The 20,000-nt window shown below is 36.9% G+C and overlaps 1 protein-coding gene across 2 annotated transcripts in view; it reads left to right on the top strand.

Moving 5' to 3' along the window:
• The first annotated feature begins 2,448 nt into the window (after positions 1-2,448).
• Positions 2,449-20,000, top strand: part of LOC137631663 (uncharacterized) — a 21,841-nt gene continuing 4,289 nt past the window's right edge. The window contains exons 1-3 of one of the 2 annotated variants that reach the window (XM_068363536.1): positions 2,449-2,539; positions 7,555-10,371; positions 16,664-16,894. In XM_068363536.1, the coding sequence (XP_068219637.1) occupies positions 7,779-10,371; positions 16,664-16,894 (2,824 nt within the window). In that variant the 5' untranslated portion in view covers positions 2,449-2,539; positions 7,555-7,778. The remainder of the gene's footprint in view (positions 2,540-7,554; positions 10,372-16,663; positions 16,895-20,000) is intronic. The other variant, XM_068363538.1, reaches the window with a different exon arrangement.

Raw genomic sequence — 20,000 nt, 5'->3', positions numbered from 1 at the left:
TACACATAAGCTGTTGATCAAGAGGTCGTCGTAACATGGAATCTAACCAAGCCAGCTATTTACATCAAGATAGCCAAACCCTACAATTTTAAACTTAAAAGAGAGCTTCTGTCAATAGGTCCCAGCAAAGTTAACTTCAGGAGACCGAAAACTTATCTTAATTGTTGGAAATCAACACAATATGGGATAAAAAAAAGTTCACATAAATCGAGAATAACATGATTTTGAGTATTATAAGATATTGTTTCATTTTTTCCTGCTTATGCACACACTCACACACACACACACACACACACACACACATATATATATATATATATATATATATATATATATATATATATATATATATATATACACATGGGGAATACCTAAACAACTTCAGTTTGCATATCACATAGTTCTGTTTTGTGAATCATGAGAGGAATTACAAAAGATGATAGAAGATTTGAATAGAGAAAGCAGAAATGTAGGAATGAAAATTAATATCAGTAAAACTAAGATAATGTTCAATTAAAATGAAGAGACAACAAATAAGCGTTATGGTCGAACCTAAAGAAATTGTTAATGAATAAACATACCAGGATTGTAAGTATTTCCTCAGGACATGAGACCGAAATTAAAAGAAGGATAAGCGTAGGATAGAGAGCATTTGGTAAACAAAATGAGATTATGAAAAGTAAAATGCCAATTTCTCTAAAAAGTAAAGTATTTAATCAGATGGTCCTACCAATATTAACTTATGCATCAGAAACTTGGAGTTTACTAACAAAGCCTTAAAACATTAGCTAGGTACAACTCAAAGAGGTATGGAAAGAATAACGATGGGAATAACACTAAGAGACAGAACAAGAGCAACATAGATACCATAGCAAAATAAAATAGAGGATATTTTAACAATAGGTAATTAAAATTAATGGAGATGGGCAGGATATAATAAGGACAAATAGAATATGCAAATTGAGAATAACACAATAGGCCCCTAGAGATTGCAAAAGAAGCATAGGAATAAAAAAAAAAAAAAATGGATTGACGAGCTAAGAAAATTTGTGGTTATAAACTGGCTTAGAAAGACCATAAACAGACGGGAGTGGAAGGACATGTCTGAGGTATATATATATATATATATATATATATATATATATATATATATATATATATATATATATATATATATATATATATACATATATATATATATATATATATATATATATATATATATATATATATATATATAAAAAATGATGAGATAACTGGCTATAGAATTATATAAAAAAAATTCACACAAAATCGAAAGACTATTATAAACACCTCATATGACTGCATTTTTAAAACAAAAATTGACGGAGTTACTGTTATTAAATATTTCTATAAATGCATCTATTGCCATTATAAAACTTGTAATACCTTATCTATAAAACTACCCATGTAAATAACACTACACGAATATTTACACACACCTTAAATAATGTACTTTTTTTTTTTTACTGAAATTTTCATCATAAGCTTTCTTTTAAAAAGATATTTCCAGGAGATGCGGGGCATCGATCGATCCCCTTACCTCTCACATGCTAAGCGAGCGCACTTTCCATCTGAGCTACATCCCCTGGTATTACTACAAACTGTGTAACCCAATTAGTTCTTTTACTTATACACTTAAATTCACTAGAGTGAAAAAATTACTTGAGTATCCCATGAACTTATTTTAGGTATCAAAGAAAACTCATCTAAATGAAAACGAACGTTTTTATGGGGGACAATACTAGCATTATCTAAAGATTATCCATGACTTTATTTTGAATTATAGAAGTACATGATAACAAAAGGGATATCTGTGGCAAGCTTTTAAGACATATTGGATTTTATGGGTAATTTTCTGACTTTAATTTAGCCCGATAAGAATTTATCGATGAATTTTGCTCTGTCAAGTTATTCCTTTTGCTCCTACAGAATATTTTCTAGTCTCGCTTTTGCAATCTAAACGACAGATTATCTTCTCCGATATGTGTTTGTGTGTCAAATGGATCAAATTTTTATTTTCTACATATTGAGCAATTTCTTTTAATTGAAATCTCATCACAATTCTAAACTTATTTGCAAAGACAGTTGTTTGCTTTTGATTTGTCCGACCTTGTGTGGAACCAAGGGCTCTAGCGTTCGCATTCCGGAAACGGAAACAGTGCCCTACAAAATGAACTTCGTTTGTTTGGCAGAAAAGTTTCATCATCGCCCAAGGTTGTTACGCTAATATTTCTCCATCAAAAGATTTTTTTTACTGAAATTGCTTACGTTAACACAAAGTTTTGGCCAATGTTTATATGAAAAACAGTTCGGGTAAATTCCATTTCCCAGAATTCATAGTATTTAGATTGAGAAATAAGAAATCCGTGAACAATACTTATTTTAAATCTGGCAACTCTTCAACCACTCTAATCTCTCAGTCTCCACTCTCAAGACAAGCCTCAAGTCCCACAACTACAAGTCACAGCTGTCCAGCGACCAACATTTTAACAGTCTCTTTCGCTGGTTTCTCTACGTCTGTGGTCTTAGAGTTTACCTTTATTATTGTGACGTTGTTATAATAATCCAGACAAATGATTTTCTTAATTCGTCAGCGATTTTTCTTTTATCAAGCAAGCAATCAATCGACGATAGAGTGACTCGATTGAAGTTGAAGTTGAACAGTTTACAGTTAAGCTAGTTAACTAGTGAAAATAAGTGTTAATGTAGTGTTCATTGTCCCTGGTGTACTGCACAGTGAACTGAATGTATTATCGTTCGTAGTAAGGCTTTTGGTGAGCCTTCGCTCGTAGACATACGATCATTTTGATGAGGCAGAACAAGATATAGTGGAATATTAATTAACCTTTTTACTATACCAGCTCTATGGACAACCCAGGTGGTTCCAGAGTTCTTCTCTGGAAGCTGGAACAGCTTATGTTCCAGAGTTCTTCTCTGGAAGCTGGAACAGCTCAGGTTCCAGAGTTCTTCTCTGGATGCTGGAGCAGCCCAGGTTCCAGAGTTCTTTGGATCCTGGAACAGCCTATCCCACAATGGACTCTCTCTCTCTCTCTCTCTCTCTCTCTCTCTCTCTCTCTCTCTCTCTCTCTCTCTCTCTCTCTCTCATCTTTATTTGGTTATAGTATGAATTACTGCATACCACCGTAAAACCCTTATTTTTAATACCATTGCAATCGTGGGTAGGATGTAAACCTATTATGAGTGTTCTGAAACCTACGAATAATCAACAATCTTGAAAATATGCAAAACTACCGTAAAAGTTTATGCTTCATATAAAGTAAGATCATTTAACTTCTAGCCAAATACATGAACCCTATATTTCTCCAACTGATTATATCGTGTTTTATCCATTCCTGAGCATGAATATTGGGGCAAACAACCTGTTTATGAGTTTTCCTACCATATAAAGAAATAAGGATGATTCTCAGTGGGAAACCAAACAAGTACCTTGCAGAAATGATAATGATCCAAAATGCAAAATAAACAGATGATCAGTTGGAAAAATATACGGTTAATGTAAGTGGCGTGAAATTGGAATATAATTACCTGTAATTTCTATCACGTCCATCAAATGATCTTTGCTCCACTGTGGCTCGCTTCACTCGAAAATGAACATTATCTCCTTGCTCCTTTGGTCTAGCAAGTGTACATGGATGCCTGTGCACTCAACCACGTGAGTTTTGATTTGTTAATATCTTTTTACATCTAATTTACATTAAATTTTAAAATAGATTGAACTTCTCTCTGAAGGATCTTGTCTTGTGATGGTAGTAATGGTGGAACTGATGCGGAAGGGAGAATGGCATCATGGCTGTTGTATAACAACATCCAGGAACCTATGCATCAATACTTGCGAGTCTCTATTATTTTAAAAAAACCATCGAAAGAATACATCATAGAAAAACCACCAGAATAGCTGCCTCAAGCGATTGCAATCAACACATGCACATTTAGCAATCATCCGTCTCCCAAAGTAAAATGAAATGGTGTTCACATTTTAGTTGAATGATACCTAAGTTATTATGCTCCAGCCCCATTACTCATACTGAGAAAAACGGAAAAATTGTCAGTACTCATCCACTTCATATAGCGATTTTCAGTTTCATAAGAAATTAAATCATAATGTATTTACCAATTTCATAAGTTCAACAGAACTTTCCCTTATCGCTATTCGCTCATTCTCATTGTTCCTAGAATTTTCTGTAGATGACGTTTAGAACAGTTTAGCGGGAGGCCAGTAAACTAATCCGCAGACACAAGTCATTTGAGATGACGCAATGTCACTCCACTTGACTTGGGCAATTGCTGGAGAGGTTTTCAATTATAAATCAATAATTCAAAATTAGGAGAGCATCAAGCATAATGCAGCAGCACTTGTCCGTAGCTCTTCAGACATGATGATGCCCCCACAAACATCTACAAGAGTAACCTAGTTCATCTATTTATAATGTATGTCCACCTAACCTAGGATCAGGCAATGGCTATGATTTCAGCCATCTCCCCCTCAAACAAAAGTGAAGCAACAATCTTAGCTCACAAAGACAGTAAGGTTATGGATACTAATAAAACTACTGTCAAGAGTGCATTGTGAACTTAAGGTCCACAGATGGTGTCTCATACATTTTCACAGGGGTACCATGTATCATGAGAAATTCTACAGTATTATAACCATGAATTGGAGATAGAGATGCCAATAAGTTCTTTATGTCATACATCAACCTGTACCTAAAAGGATTTTAGATGTCTTATTGGGAGAAGCAGGAGACCTATCACCTTTGGAAGGGTAACAGATCAGAATTGACTTGAAATAACTATACTCAGGTAAGAGCAGTTGTTCTGAGAGTTTATGCTTCAACTGAACAGGAATACGATTTAACCATAAAAGAAAATCTTTCTGTTACAACCCAGGAACATAAGTGGTGTGCTACCTTAAATCTGCACTCTTTAATGCCGAGTTAACAGTTCCTCCTTTACTTAAACCAGATTGCTATGTCATTCACTGTCCAGAGGAAAAGGAAACCCATTTGGCTAATGTGGTTGACAGTATGCAGAGTAATGAGAAACTTGATCTTCCTCATTCCTGAGTTCCTGAAAGTAAACTAACTAGCTTTTCAGTCCCATGAAGTTAAAACGTACTTTTATGGATATGTAAACACAAATAGTATTTTTCCTTTGATTTTTATAAACACCACTGATTTCTTGGCTTTTAATCTGTCTGTTGTGTTAGGCAAGTTATCAAGATGATGTATTTTTGGGCATTTGTTGGAGAATTTGTAATGTTACTCCATAGGGAAATGTTTTTTGTGGTAACTCTAGCCCTGCTGATTAACTCCCAATTTCCCTAGCTAAAATATAATCTAAAGTTTTGAAACGTCTTTTGGCAAACCATCTAAATAGGTATATTGAAATCAATCATCTGTTCACCTAGTTTGCAATCTGGATTTTGCAAGTACCTTGGAGCATGTGACATCATCTTACATTATCCAATGCAGTACATATATCCACTGATTGTGGTCAGGGAAGTTTGTATGATTGGCCCTTATTTCAATGCTGCCTTTAATTGTCTTAATCAAGAGGCCATATTTTCAAACTCAAAACAGTTGGGAGTGGGTGGGTCTTTTCTTAACATCTTTATTGAATTTTCAAGTAATGGATTATAGATAGTTGCTGATGGGCGCCATGGAGCGTATAGAAATGTCATAAATGGTGTTCTTCAAGGTGGTGTTCTTGCCTCATTACTTTTCATACTATATACATGATATGTGGTTTAGCCTAGGAAACAAGCTCGTTGAATATGCTGATGATTCTACTTTCTTTGCCTTAATAACATCTCCTGAATGTAGATCTAGGGTTTCTGAATCCCTAAGTAGAGATCTAGCTAAAATTAGTGCATGGTGTAATTTAAGGGGCATAAAGTTGAATCCTAACAAAACTCAAAGTATGATTTTGAGTAGGTCGAGGACAGTGGGTCCTCAACATTCACATCTCTGCATTATTAATGTTTCTTTAACTCTATAAGACTCTTTAAAATTTAGTTATGATTCTTGATTGTAAATTTACTCTTGGGAAACACATTCGGTCTGTTTCTTCTTCAACTGTAAAAAACACTGGCTTATCGAGAAAGCCTTTTAAGACTTTCTGAGATCTATCTATAGGGGAAATGTATTAATTCTTTCATTATGTATTGTTTAATGTATTGTTCTCCAGTAAGGTCTTCAGCTGCTGAATCTCATCTTAATTTGTTTGACAATAACTTGCTATATATTAAATCGCTTATTCCTGATCAACATATTAATCCTGGCACTGTCGTTTAGTTAGTTCATTATGCATGTGGCATGAATGTTTTTTTTTTATCATTCTGACCACCATTTGCATTTAAATCATCCCAGACTGTACCATCCTGTACGTAGTATTAGGTATGCAGTTAATTCAAACAGTCATACCTTCTCCATCATAAGACTCCATACTAGACAGTATTCTAGAAGTTTTATTACAACTATGACCAGATTGTGGAATGATGTTCCTAAGCAGGCAGTTGAATTTGTGAAAATTCAGGAGTTCAAACTTAAAACGAATGTTTTTATGTTGAATAGGCTGAGATAATTCTCTCTTCACAGTTTATATATGACCGATCTATTTTAACATTGTTACCAATCTTGAGATAGTTTATATTCATTTTTCATGATTTCTCATGTAGTTTATTCATTTCCCCATTTCCTTTCCTCACCGGGCTAATTTTCTCCATTGGAGCTGTCGGGCTTATAGCATCCTGCTTTTCAGACTAGAGTTGTAGCTTGGCTAATAATAATAATAATAATAATTATAATAATAATAATAATAATAATAATAATAATAATAATAATGCTAATCCCTGATCTTTCGAGAAAAGACTCACACCCTGACTATGTTCCAAGGTGTTGGGAATAAGAAAAAACCCAAAGGTCAAAGGCCAAAACGATGGGTATCTCACTGCCCCATTCTATCCCCTGTTTTGACATAGCAACCTTCAACCATATTACTTTTCTATCTGGGTGTCTAATCTCTTAACTTTTACTTTATAATACAACTGGAATTTTATCTCAAGTTACACTTTGGTGCTGAGTTACCTCCCTAGCTCCAGAACCAAATCATAAGGCACAAATTCATAAACCCAAATCCAAAATGGCTGGGAAAATAGAAAAATACTGCGTTGGAAACTAAAGAAAAGAGGCAAGACGAGAAGTACAAAGATTGATAGTTAAAGAAAACAAACAGTAGTCAGCCAAGCTCCTCCCTTCTCTATGTGCAAACTATTAAATCTCTCAAAAGTGGGTCATATTAATCTCCATATTCTTTAAAGTCACCTTTCCTAGATACTTAATCATTTTCCCCTCATTTACCATACAGTGTATAATGTCTCCTTCCTATGTATATAAGAATAATATTTATGGGATGCATGTTTCTGCGGTATACATTACGTATAAGATATTTATATTCAACAATAATACTATTAATATTTTCTATTAATAATCTTTTGTATTTTTTCCACAGAATTTATGTCCAGAACTATCTACTTAACTTTTATAATCATGGCACTTTTTTGATGGACTGGAGGAAGAAACTAATATAGAAATGAAGAAATTACAGAGATTTAAATATCATTCTGATTTAAGAAAGACTTTTCAACCAAGAAAGTAATTAATGGTACACTTGAAAAGAAAAATAAAAAATTTAAGAAAAATAAAGAAACTGACACATACAAAATAATTGCCATCATGACTTCAGTTCTATCACATGTAATCCCCTCCGAGGCACTCTTAAAATTCAGATATTATTATTTTGTTAGACGTTTTGGAAAGGACGTCGTATATCGTGTTTACAAGTACTGTTTTCTTCATGGAAACCCCAAGACGATTCGTCAGATTTTGGAAGACAATGGAGTTAACTTAGGAAAGAAGGGTCCTTTTAATGGTCAGGAAATTACTAATCTGACGACAGAGCTTCCAGAGAATCTAGATATTACAGTTCTTAATAAGATTTGTCAGACTCTTTGGCTAAAGATGGTGAATTACCCAGGTGACAAACTTAGAGATTTGATAAGGAAAATAAAAGATGAAAGGAATGCTGTTAGTCATGAAGAGGGTAATATCACAGAGAATGAACTTGAAATAAAACTCTTAGCTTTTGAAAGCACACTCAAGGAAGCGCTTGATGAAGCAAGCATGATTTACCCAAGTCAGAGGACTGACTTTGATCAACTGAAACTTGAGGTTACAGATATTGTTCCAAAAATTCGAGAAAAGATACGTGAGAAATACGATCCTTCAAATCCAGATCATGTTCAACGACTAAAGAAAGAAATGGAAGAATTTGCAGATCAGTTACAGGATTACATACAAATGAAATGCCAACAGGAGCTTGCCTCTCGTTATAGTGTTTCCTGTAGGATTTTACCTTTTGACTGGCTTACTCAGTATGGAGTTACAGATCCCGGTGAGATTATGGTGTCTTTGAGGATGGATGCTGATGAAGAATTTCATGCTGGCCTCTCAAAACGAGAGCCTCTTATCATCAATCAAAATGAAGTATTAGACAAGAAAAATCCAAGTGGCCAAGACCCAAAAGTAGTCATACTATCAGGTGGTGCAGGTTCCGGAAAGACTACTATGCTGTGCTCTATTGTAGAGAAGTGGTATAAACTGTCAAATGATGTGATAAATTTAGCTTCTTTTCAATTGTTACTCTATATGGAGTTCAGGAAGGATGATTATGATAACTTTGAAACATATATTAAAGATCTCCTGCATTGCACAATGCAAGACTTTAGTTTCGATCTTGTAAAGTCTTCAATACTTCGCTCAAAGTGCCTGATCTTATGTGATGGGTTTGATGAGGCCAACAAAAGATCAAAGAAGCTTTTTGAAGAGATTTTACGCCTAAATTGCAAAGATATGAAAATTCTTGTAACAACTCGTCCAATAAACACTTTGGAACTCACAAACATGGTAAACAAGTCAAAACACCATCGAATCAACTTGAGTATGTTGGGTATCCCTAAAGATGTCTTAGATTCGCACATGAAAACGCTTGTATCCCACTTGTTGAAGACAGACCCTATAAGAAGAGATGAAATAATCAAAGATATTACAAAGATTTTAAAGACTATGAATAATGAAATGGGCTGTATACTGAGGAACCCTCTGTGGTTCAATCTCTTTGTGTTACTTTATATAGAGTGTCCTGCAATAAGAGGAAACCTTAATACAGTTTCATCACTGTATACCCAGCTGCAAAAACACAATAAGAAAAGGTTGACTGAGAAATACGGAATTGAGGAATATGATGTTGATGAATTTGAATCATTGTACAAAAAACGGTCATTACTGTATTACATTCAGTATAAATATGAATTGTCCCAAGTGGACACCAAGATATTTAAAACAAAACTCAAAGAACTGCACTTGGATTTCAACACTGTTATGTCCTCTTATTTCAACATTAAGCACACAAGAAAGGACCTGGAAGTTGTGAAAATCTTTTCCTATAGACATCGAAGTGAGCAAGAGTTCATTGCAGCCAGCGTAATTTGCGATGAAATGATAAGACTGTATGAAGATGAAAGAGACAAGTTTGAAGAACTGAAGGAAAAAGATGAAAATATAATTAATTATGTTGTCTCTTCGGTGCCATATTTGAATGAAAGGAAAAAACAGTTAACTGAGGATATAAGTTTGGATGGGTTAATGCCATTTATAACTGGAATCCTCTACAATACAAAGAGAGACATTCTGTACTTAATTGTTGAAGATATTTTGAATTTGCATTTGAAAATTAGAAAATGGAAATGGAGAATTAGAGAGGAAAAGTATTTGTCTGAAGTTATAGATACAGATTCCTTCCTAAAGTACATTACTGAAACAAGAAATGATGACAAATTTATTAAGTGTGTTATTAAAATCTTAAAAGATTCATATGGAGGAAACATAGGGATATTGCGTATGACGGAGGATGAGTTTCTTGCATGTATCCCTTTGCTAGTGCCTGAAATAACAGTGAAGACACTTGAATGTTCATTCCATAGCAATCCTGATGACCTACCTAATTTGATTCCAACTTTAAGTACAGCAAGCCAGTGCAACATTGAAGTTACACTTAGATTTTATAATCAGAGGCGACATGGAAGTGGTGGAAATGTTGACAGTTGCTTAGAAAAGGCTGTGACTTGTGTGGAGTTTGAAGGAAAACTCACACAATATGGAATAAGATGCATTCCAAAGTGCATGAGGATTCTTTATCTAAATGTGGATCTGAATGCCCTGGGAGCAATGTCAGCTCACATTCAAGTTCTTAGTTGTCTAAGGAGTTTAGGTAAAAGATCTTTCTTTGTTTTTTAGCATTATAAACTGATAAACATCATCATCATCATCTCTTATGCCTATTGACGCAAAGGGCCTCGGTTAGATTTCACCAGTCGTCTCAATCTTCAGCTTTTAAATCAATACATTTCCATTCATCATCTCCTACTTCACGCTTCATAGTCCTCAGCCATGTTGGCCAGAGTCTTCCAAATCTCCTAGTGCCTTGTGAAGCCCAATTAAGAGTTTGGTAAATTAATCTTTCCTCGGGAGTGCGAAGAGCTTGCCCAAAACGATCTCCATCTACCCCTCACTATGATTTCATCCACGTATGGTACTCGAGTAATCTCTCTTATTGTTTCCTTTCTAATCCTGTCCTGCCATTTAACTCCAAATATTCTTCTGAGGGCTTTGTTCTCAAATTTACAAAATCTGTTGGATATTGTTTCATTGTCATCCCACAACTCATGTCCATACAGTAACACTGATCTCACTAAACTGATATATAGCTTGATTTTTATATGTTATTTCAAGCGATTTGATTTCCAAATTTTACTTAACCTAGCCATTGTCTGATTTGCTTTTTCCAATCTTCCATTAAACTCCAATTCTAAAAACCCTGTATTAGAGATCATAGTTCCTAATTATTTAAATGATTCCACCTCATTAATCCTTTCTCCTTCCAATGATATTTCATCTTCCATTGCATATTCCGTTCTCATCATCTCTGTCTTTCTTGCATTTATCTTGAACCCAACCTCATGTAATATTTCATGCATTCCGGTAAGCAAGCATTGCAAATCTTGTGGTGTTCTGCTAATAAGGACAGCATTATCAGTATACTTTAGGTCAGCTAATTTTCTATTAACAATCTAGTCCAATCCTTCTCCACTATACCCAACTGTTCTTTGCATTACAAAATCCATGAGGAGGATAAACAACATAGGTGACAACAAATTCCATAGGAGCATCCCATTGTTCACTAGAAGTTCATTTGATAGGATTCCACTAACATTAACATAGCACTCGCTATGCTCATGAACAGACTTAATCAAATTTACATAATAATTGGCCAGTACACACTATCAAAGGCTTCCTATAGTCCATAAATGCCAACAAAATTGGATTCCTATATTGTACACATTGCTGTATAACACGTTTTAAAATGAAAATTTGGTCACTACAACTTCTACCTTTTCTAAATTCTGCTTGTTCATCTCTCAGTTTTTCATCAATCTTTCTCTTTATTCTCTTTAGAATAAGAATGCTATATATTTTCATAATGACTGACGTAAGTGTGATACCTCTGTAATAATTGCAATCAGTCAGATCTCAGTTTTTGCCATTTTCACCAACATTCCTAGCTCGCATTCATCAGGTTTTGCCTCTTCACGCTACATTCTACAAAATAAAGCTGTAAGTATTCTGGGAGTCATTTCATTTCCTGCCAATATCATCTCAGCAGTTATTCCATTATATCCAGGGGCTTTTCATCTCTTAATTTTTTTAATGATAGTTTCGATTTCAAACACTGAATTCATTCATGGGCACATCAAGTTCTTCCTCAGCTTCAGGTATATCAATCAGGCCATGAAAAATTAGCCAAAACCAATATGACCAGTGAAAGTTGTGAAAATGAAATTAATGCTAGGGCGTTCCCCGCAGGCGACGCATTGGGACCTTGCCTGATCCCTCTGAAAAATTGGCAACGGCTACCCAATCATGGGCGGGCTGGGTTAAAGAGGCAAGCTCAGAGGAAAATATCTGAGGAGAGGATGAGAGTAGCAACTCTGAATGTGGGGACAATGACTGGAAAAGGTCGAGAGGTGGTTGACCTCATGGAGAGAAGGAAGATTGGAATGGTGTGTGTGCAGGAGACCAGATGGAAGGGAAACAAGGCAAGAGAATTGGGTGAAGGTTGTAAATTTTATTACAGTGGAGCAAATATGGAAGGAAGAAATGGTGTAGGAATAATATTATCGAAAGATCTGAAGGAAAGTTTGATTGGGGTGAATAGGAAAAATGACAGAATTATGAGTTTAAAGCTGGGAATGGGAGCAACAATAATCAATGTGGTGTGTGCCTATGCCCCGCAAACTGGATGTACAGAGGAAGAGAAGGATACATTCTGGGAGGAGATGGACCAGGAGCTTGGAATAATTCCTGCAAGGGAAAGGGTAATTATAGGAGGAGATCTGAATGGCCACTTGGGAATTAGAAGGGAAGGGATAGAGAGAGTGCATGGAGGTTGGGGTGTGGGTGAGAGAAATGATGGGGGAGAAAGAGGGATTGATTATTGATTTTGCAGTGGCTTTTGACCTTGCAATGATCAACACCTTCTTTGAGAAAAAGATTAACAGACTGATTACCGTGACTGTGGCAGGGAGAGCCAGATAGATTTGCTGCTGTGTAAGAGAGACCATCTGACGGAGGTTAGAAATTGCAAGGTGATAAATGGGGAGGGTGTAGCAGCGCAACAAAGGTTAGTGGTAATTGATTGCAGACTAAGGAATTGTAGAAGTAAAAAGACGAGAATGGACCCAAAGATTAAGTGGTGGAAACTGAAAGAGGAAGAACTGAGAGTCTTGTTTAAGGAAAGAGTGCTGGAAGCAGTAAGGTTACATGAGGATGTACAAGATTGGAGGACCAAGAATAGTAAAGTGATTCTAAGGATCGGTGAAGAAGTACTTGGAAAGTCATCAGGAAGAAGACCCCAAAATGATAAAGAATCGTGGTGGTGGAATGATGAGGTGCAATAACTGGTAAAAACCAAGAAGAAGGCAGAGCTATCAGGACAAGAGCAGGATAAAGAAAACTATAAACAGGCAAAGAAAGAAGCAAGAAGAGCAGTAGCAAAGGCAAAGGCAGAGACATTAAATGAAGTCTATAAATAGATGGAAACACCAAGGAGAGAAGAAAATATTATGAATTGCTAAGGCCTAAGATGCTGCATCTAAAGACTTGGCACAGATAAGGCAAATATAAGATAGCAATGGTATAGTTCCAGCAGAAGAGAATGAAATTATAAGAAGGTGGGAAACTTATTTTGAAGGACTATTGAATGAGGAGAACCCAAGAACAGTATTAGAAGATGGACTCCCAAACGAGGCAGTTACCATAGGCGTGACTAGAAGAGAAGTAGAACAAGCAGTAAAGAAGATGAAAAATAGTAAAGCTGCAGGACCGGATAATATACCAGTACAGGTATGGAAGAGTCTTGGAGAGGAAGGCATAGATATATTGTGGGACCTGACGCAGAAAATCTTCAAACAGGAAAAGATGCCAGAGGAATGGAGAAGAAGCCTAATCATTCCCATCTATAAGGGGAAGGGAGACATCCAGGAATTTGGCAACTACAGAGGCATAAAGTTGATAAGCCATACAATGAAAATATGGGAGAAGATCATTGAGAAGAGACTCAGAGATGAAACAACAATTGGTGAGGAACAATTTGGATTCATGCCTGGAAGATGGACTGTAGAAACAATATTTGTTTTGAGGCAGATGATAGAAAAACATCGGGAGAAACAGAAAGGATTACATATGGTCTTTATTGACATGGAGAAGACATACGATCGAGCTTTGGAGATGTATGAGAGAAAAGGGAGTCCCTGAGAAATATGTAAGAATCAACCAAGATATGTATGAGAGGGCAGAAGCAAATGTTAAGAGCAGTATAGGCCTAACAGGATTTTCCCAGTAAATGTAGGACTACATCAAGGGTCTGCATTGAGCCCTTACCTATTTGATCAGGTCATGGATGTGGTAACACAAGGTAATAGAGATCAGTCTCCTTGGTGTATGCTTTTTGCTGATGATGTTATACTGTGTAGCACTAGGCGAGAGGTAGTACAAGAGAAACTGGAGGAGTGGAAAAGAGAAATGGAAAATAGAGGATTGAAGATCAGCAGGAAAAAGAGAGTATTTGAGATTGAAAAATGGGGAGAATGGGGAAGTTAGTTTACAAGGAGAGATATTGAAAAGAGTTGGGAGGAGGGTGATGGAAATGGAGGTACAGGGAACGCGAAGGGGAGGGAGACCAAAGCGAAGGTGGATGGACTGTATCAAGGATGACCTTCGATCAAAGGGATTAACCGGTGATGAAGTGTGAGACAGAGGTAGATGGAAAATCCTGGTCAGAAACATCAACCCCACATAAAAGTGGGAAAAGATGCAAACAAAGAAGAAGAAGAAAGATCTTAACAGTATTGCTTTTTAACTTATCTGATGCTAGAATTCTACAGGATAAGTCGATGATTAGTCGGTAACTTTTTACCATCAAGTGGGAACCACGTGGCTATTTAATCTACTAGCAGCGACTGCTCACAGGGGTTTTCTGCTAAATGGGTCACACATACACGGCTTTAAATTCATCTTGTTGCTACGAAAAAAAGTTCTGCAGTCATCTATTGGTATAGTAAACAGCAGGACATATTTTCGTTGTAATACATTCATTCTAGGTGATTCAGAGACCACATAATGATTTCTCAGTGTTCTGAAAAGTTTCTGGACTTAGAAAAAACCAGCCTCAAGTTGGTAACTAGATTCAGTCCTAACTGAAGTGGTCAAGACTGGTCACAAGCAGCTGGTGTCTTGCTTACATGCTTGATTACAAAGTTTGCTTAACTTTGCTACCATTAATTTGTGACCAAATGGTATCCAGGCTGTAAAGTTTGTCAGGGATTATCTAATGAATTAATTCTTGCTAATGTGAGTCCCACATATTCAGTGACTTAGTTTGAGCATAGTTACTAGAAGGGTAGTTACTAGTGCCATATCACTCTTATATTGGTTGCATAATAATTTCCTGTAGTAGACACACACTAGTCAGTGGCTTTTTATTGTCGTTTCAAGATCCAAAGTTTATATGCAGTTTTATAGCAGAGAAAAGAGTCTAAAAATTCTTCTTATTTCATATGTCATCACTAGGGATCGACAGAGAATTCGAACCAATGAGAATAGACTTCAATAAACCATAATTCATTATATTCTAATTATATCTTAATATGTTTATGCATATATATACACAGACACACTATATATATACTGTATATATATATATATATATATATATATATATATATATATATATATATATATATATATACAGTAATGTATATATATATATATATATATATATATATATACAGTAATGTATATATATATATATATATATATATATATATATATATATATATATGTACACACACTCACAGAAAACTCCCTTTCTGGGTGGGGACACCTAAACCTCGTGAAAGGGTTTGTGTATCACCTTGATCAGCAAAGCTGTACTAGTCAAGGCCACCGAAACTAGGTTGGTTTGATTTGCGCTATCAGGCTAAATTCTCCCACCATCACCAATCTGCAGCAGCGAGAGTGGTGATGAAATCCGGTCGACCCTCAGACATGAATAAGGACATGTGTGATGTCTTCGTCCTACAGTGGACTAGAAACGGCTACATTTATTGTTATATATACACGTGTATATGTCTATATATACATATATATTATATATATACATATATATTATACAAACACACACACACATTTATATATATATATATATATATATATACATATATATATATATATATATATATAGATATATTTATGTCCAAGTACACACACGCATACCACACACACACACACACACACACACATATATATATATATATATATATATATATATATATATATATGCAGTATATATATTTATATATATATATATGCATATATATATATATATATATATATATATATATATATATATATATATATATATATATATAGTGCATTCAATATGTGGGTATATTTGTCCATAGATATCTCTAACGAGTCAAATTTCATGCTGACCAAAACTAGAAGACGCTTTCCGTTTGATTGTCAATAAAAAGGACGTTTTGAAACTTGACAATATTATGGACTGATGCGGACTAGTAAGCGGGCAAATGTTATTTTGTGTCCAGTTCAAATTCCGTGACCAATTGGTGACGTTCGCAGTCTGTAAACTGTTTAGTCAGTGACTGCTAACTAATTAGTAGAGAAATAGGAAGGAAAAGTTGGGTAAAAAATTACATGAAACACTGGTATAGACATACTATAACAGAATTATGCAAAAAAAAAAAAAAAAAAGTTGAAAAGTGAAACTATTAAGATAAACGTAGATTCAACCTAAAATATGGTTAAAAATACTATCTTTGTTATTACTTTTATACCTAAACCTAACTACCAAGCTTTCCGGTGTATTCCTACAATCTATCGCAAGTTATTATCTTGCTGCTAAAGATATGTATTTTCACCGACAGAATTAATAGTACGCGATGATGGCTCCAGTGATCCGGGAAATCTTTCTCCAATTGACTTCAGAGGCAAAGAATTTCTTGTAGTTTTTTACACCGATCAGGATGTGACAGTTGATTCAAACTTGGAACGAATGGCCACCGTACTGAATGGGTTCTGGCCACCTAACAGAAGACAAAGTAAAGACGAAAAAACAATGTTGTACATATCATCATCACTATCGTCAAGATTCACAGGTGGGTATTCTCTCTTTTGCTATTGTACAACTGTTCATCTACAAGGGTTTAATTTCTAATTGCAGGCATATGAATCTATGCTATGCTGCCAAAAACTATAAAGTGTTCATAAGGTTTTCTATTTCTGGTATTAATTTCACATGATTGATAGGTTTTCTTTTCCCAAGTAACACTAAATCTATTCAAATCACCACTTGATTATCTGCTTTCAAGTTAAGTTTCGCCCTGGAATTTCAACTCCTACAAGAACAAGAGCGCGGTACGGTCATTGCTTTCCATCCCAATTCTCTTAGGGTATCACCAAGGTCCTTTAAATTGACTAGGAGTATATTTAAAGGCCCTTGGGTATCACATTAAATACGTATATTATAGATGTAGAGGCTCTGAATAATATTACTTTGAAAGTTCAATGCACCATTATTTGAGTGTGTATATTTTTACATATGGTATTCTAGTCTATGGGCCAAGTTTGCAAATTAATTATATTTAAATCTTATGTCTGAATGCCAAATTTATTATGAGTTATAATTACAAGACAATGATAAAAATTACCGTAGGTAGTAGGTTGGCCAGGGCACCAGCCACCCGTTGAGATACTACTGCTATAGTCTTATGGGGTCTTTTGACTGGCCAGACAGAACTAAATTGGATCCTCTCTGGTTAGGTTCATTTTCCTTTTGCCTACAAATACTGAATAGTTTCGCCAATTCTTTACGTATTCTCTTGTCCTCATATACCTAACAACACTGAGAATAACAAACAATTCTTCTTCTCTCAAGGGGTTAACTACTGCACTGCAATGTGACGGGCCGAGAGAGGCTGTGACTAAGAAGGCAGGATGAAAGCAACTGAGTAACTTTATACATACATAAAGTCCAGGCAAAAATGACATAGAAATATAACAGGCAATTTCATGTTCAACTGACAACCGGTTCTGTTAACAGTTAACGGTGAGAAAAACAAGACATGTTTATTCAAGTTCCTATCAAAGCGAGGGGAGAGCAAGGATACAAAGAATAATATATACAAAAAAAAAAGAAATGTCGTTTCTATGTACGATTGTGTGACACAAGGTTGGTTCATGGCTCCCTCCCTGAAAATGACATACTGTACATGTTAAATAGGGCGCCCTGATCTAGAGAGGCAAACTGTAGGGAGGTCATCTGGCAGGAATCTGTCGGTATGTGATGCTACGCTGAGTCTGGCGGCATGGAGTAAATTTTTCCACGATGTGACATATGCGCTTGAGATCGTCATAGGAGGTTGCAGAAGGAAAAAATTTGAAAGGACGACCAACGGGTCGCCATACACCATTTCAGCTGCTGAGAAGTCGAGGGGGTCTTTAGGAATGGTCATTAGTCCCAGGAGGACCCAGGGAAGCTGAGTAAACCACTTGGAATTCTTGCAGTGGGACATGAAAGCAGCTTTGAGGGTGCGATGAAAACGTTCAACCATTCCATTGGCAGCGGGGTTGTAGGCAGTTGTCTGATGTAGGGCAATACCCAGGAGATTCGGTAATGATGTCCACAATTGAGAGGTGAAAGTGGTACCCCTGTCAGAAGTAATATGCTCGGGGATACCAAATCTTGCAATCCATCCTGAGAGTAAGGTAGATGTACATGAGGTGGACGTTGCAGTTTCCGTGGGAATGGCTTCAGGCCAACGAGTGGAGCGGTCGATGACGGTAAACAGGTAACAATGTCCTTATGATGTGGGTAGGGGCCTACAAAGTTGACGTGAATGTGGGCGAAACGACACTGAGGTTGAGGAAAGGTGCCCACTCCTGAATCCGTGTGTCGATGTAATTTGGAAGTTTGGCAAGAAGTACAGGCGCGGACCCAATCCTTAGCATCCTTAGAAATGCCGTGCCAAATGAACTTCGTCTTCAGCAGCTGTGCAGTAGAATACCACGAGGGATGTGAAAGGCCGTGAATGAAATCAAACACCTGTTGGCGCATGGGAGCAGGAATCCAAGGTCGTGGTCTACCAGTACTGACGTCACAGAGGAGGGTGGTGTTGGAGTCGTCGAGGGGGATGTCTTCCCAACGGTGGGATGTGCAGGATGTCCTACATACTTGATACTCTGGATCCTGTCGTTGGGCTTCAGCCAAGGTTTTGTAATCCAATCCCAGTTGAACGGCAGCCAACGTGTTTCTTGACAGGGCATCGGCAACGGGATTCATTTTCCCAGGGAAGTGTTGAAGGGTGCAATTGTATTCAGCCACGGCGGAGAGATGTCGGCGTTGACGGGCGGACCAGGCGTCACTGTCGAGTGAAGGCGTGTACCAGAGGCATGTGGTCTGTGCGAATGACGAAGGGCGTACCTTCTAAGAAATGGCAAAAGTGACAGACAGCCAAGTGCATCGCCAGCAATTTGCGATCGAAGGTAGAATAACCCAATTCTGCCTTGGACAGTTTTCTGCTGAAGAAGGCCAATGGGCGGGGTGAGCCGTTGACCACCTGTTTGAGTATTACACCAATAGCGATGTCGCTGGCATCGGTGGAGGGAAGGAGAGGGGTATGTGGGATGGGAAAAGTGAGAGCATCAGCGGCTGATAGGGTCTTCTTTGCATTGCAGAAGGCTGCTTCTTGAAGTAGACCCCACTTCAGGTCTTTTGGCTTGCCCTTGAGGGAGGCGTAGAGGGGAGCAAGAGTGGTGGCAATGGCTGGCAGAAAACAGTGATAATAGTTGATCATGCCCAAGAATTCCTGCAGAGCTTCGACGCTCGAGGGTGTGGGGAAGTTCTGAACAGCTGCTACCTTCTCAGGGAGGGGATGGACTCCTTCAGGCGTGATGCGGTGCCCTAGGAACGACACTTCGTTGGCGCCAAAGGTACACTTGTCGTACCGGACTACAAGGCCGTTTTGTTGCAGGCGGTCGAGCACGATGCGCAGGTGACAGAGGTATTCCTCTTTTGAGGAAGAGAACACAAGTATGTCGTCCACATAATATACACAGGAGGGGAGGTCCCATAGGATGCCATTCATGACACGTTGAAAAGTGGCCCCAGCATTACGAAGGCCAAAACAGGAGTAATTGAAGGTGTATGTACCAAACGCAGTGGTGATGGCGGTCTTGGGGATGTCTTCTGGGTTAATAGGCACC

This window comes from Palaemon carinicauda, chromosome 40 (genome assembly GCF_036898095.1).
Source record: "Palaemon carinicauda isolate YSFRI2023 chromosome 40, ASM3689809v2, whole genome shotgun sequence".
In the NCBI taxonomy this organism is placed as follows: Eukaryota; Metazoa; Arthropoda; class Malacostraca; order Decapoda; family Palaemonidae; genus Palaemon; species Palaemon carinicauda.
The sequence above is the reverse complement of the archived record's forward strand: the minus strand, read 5'-3'. Positions and strand labels throughout refer to the sequence as shown.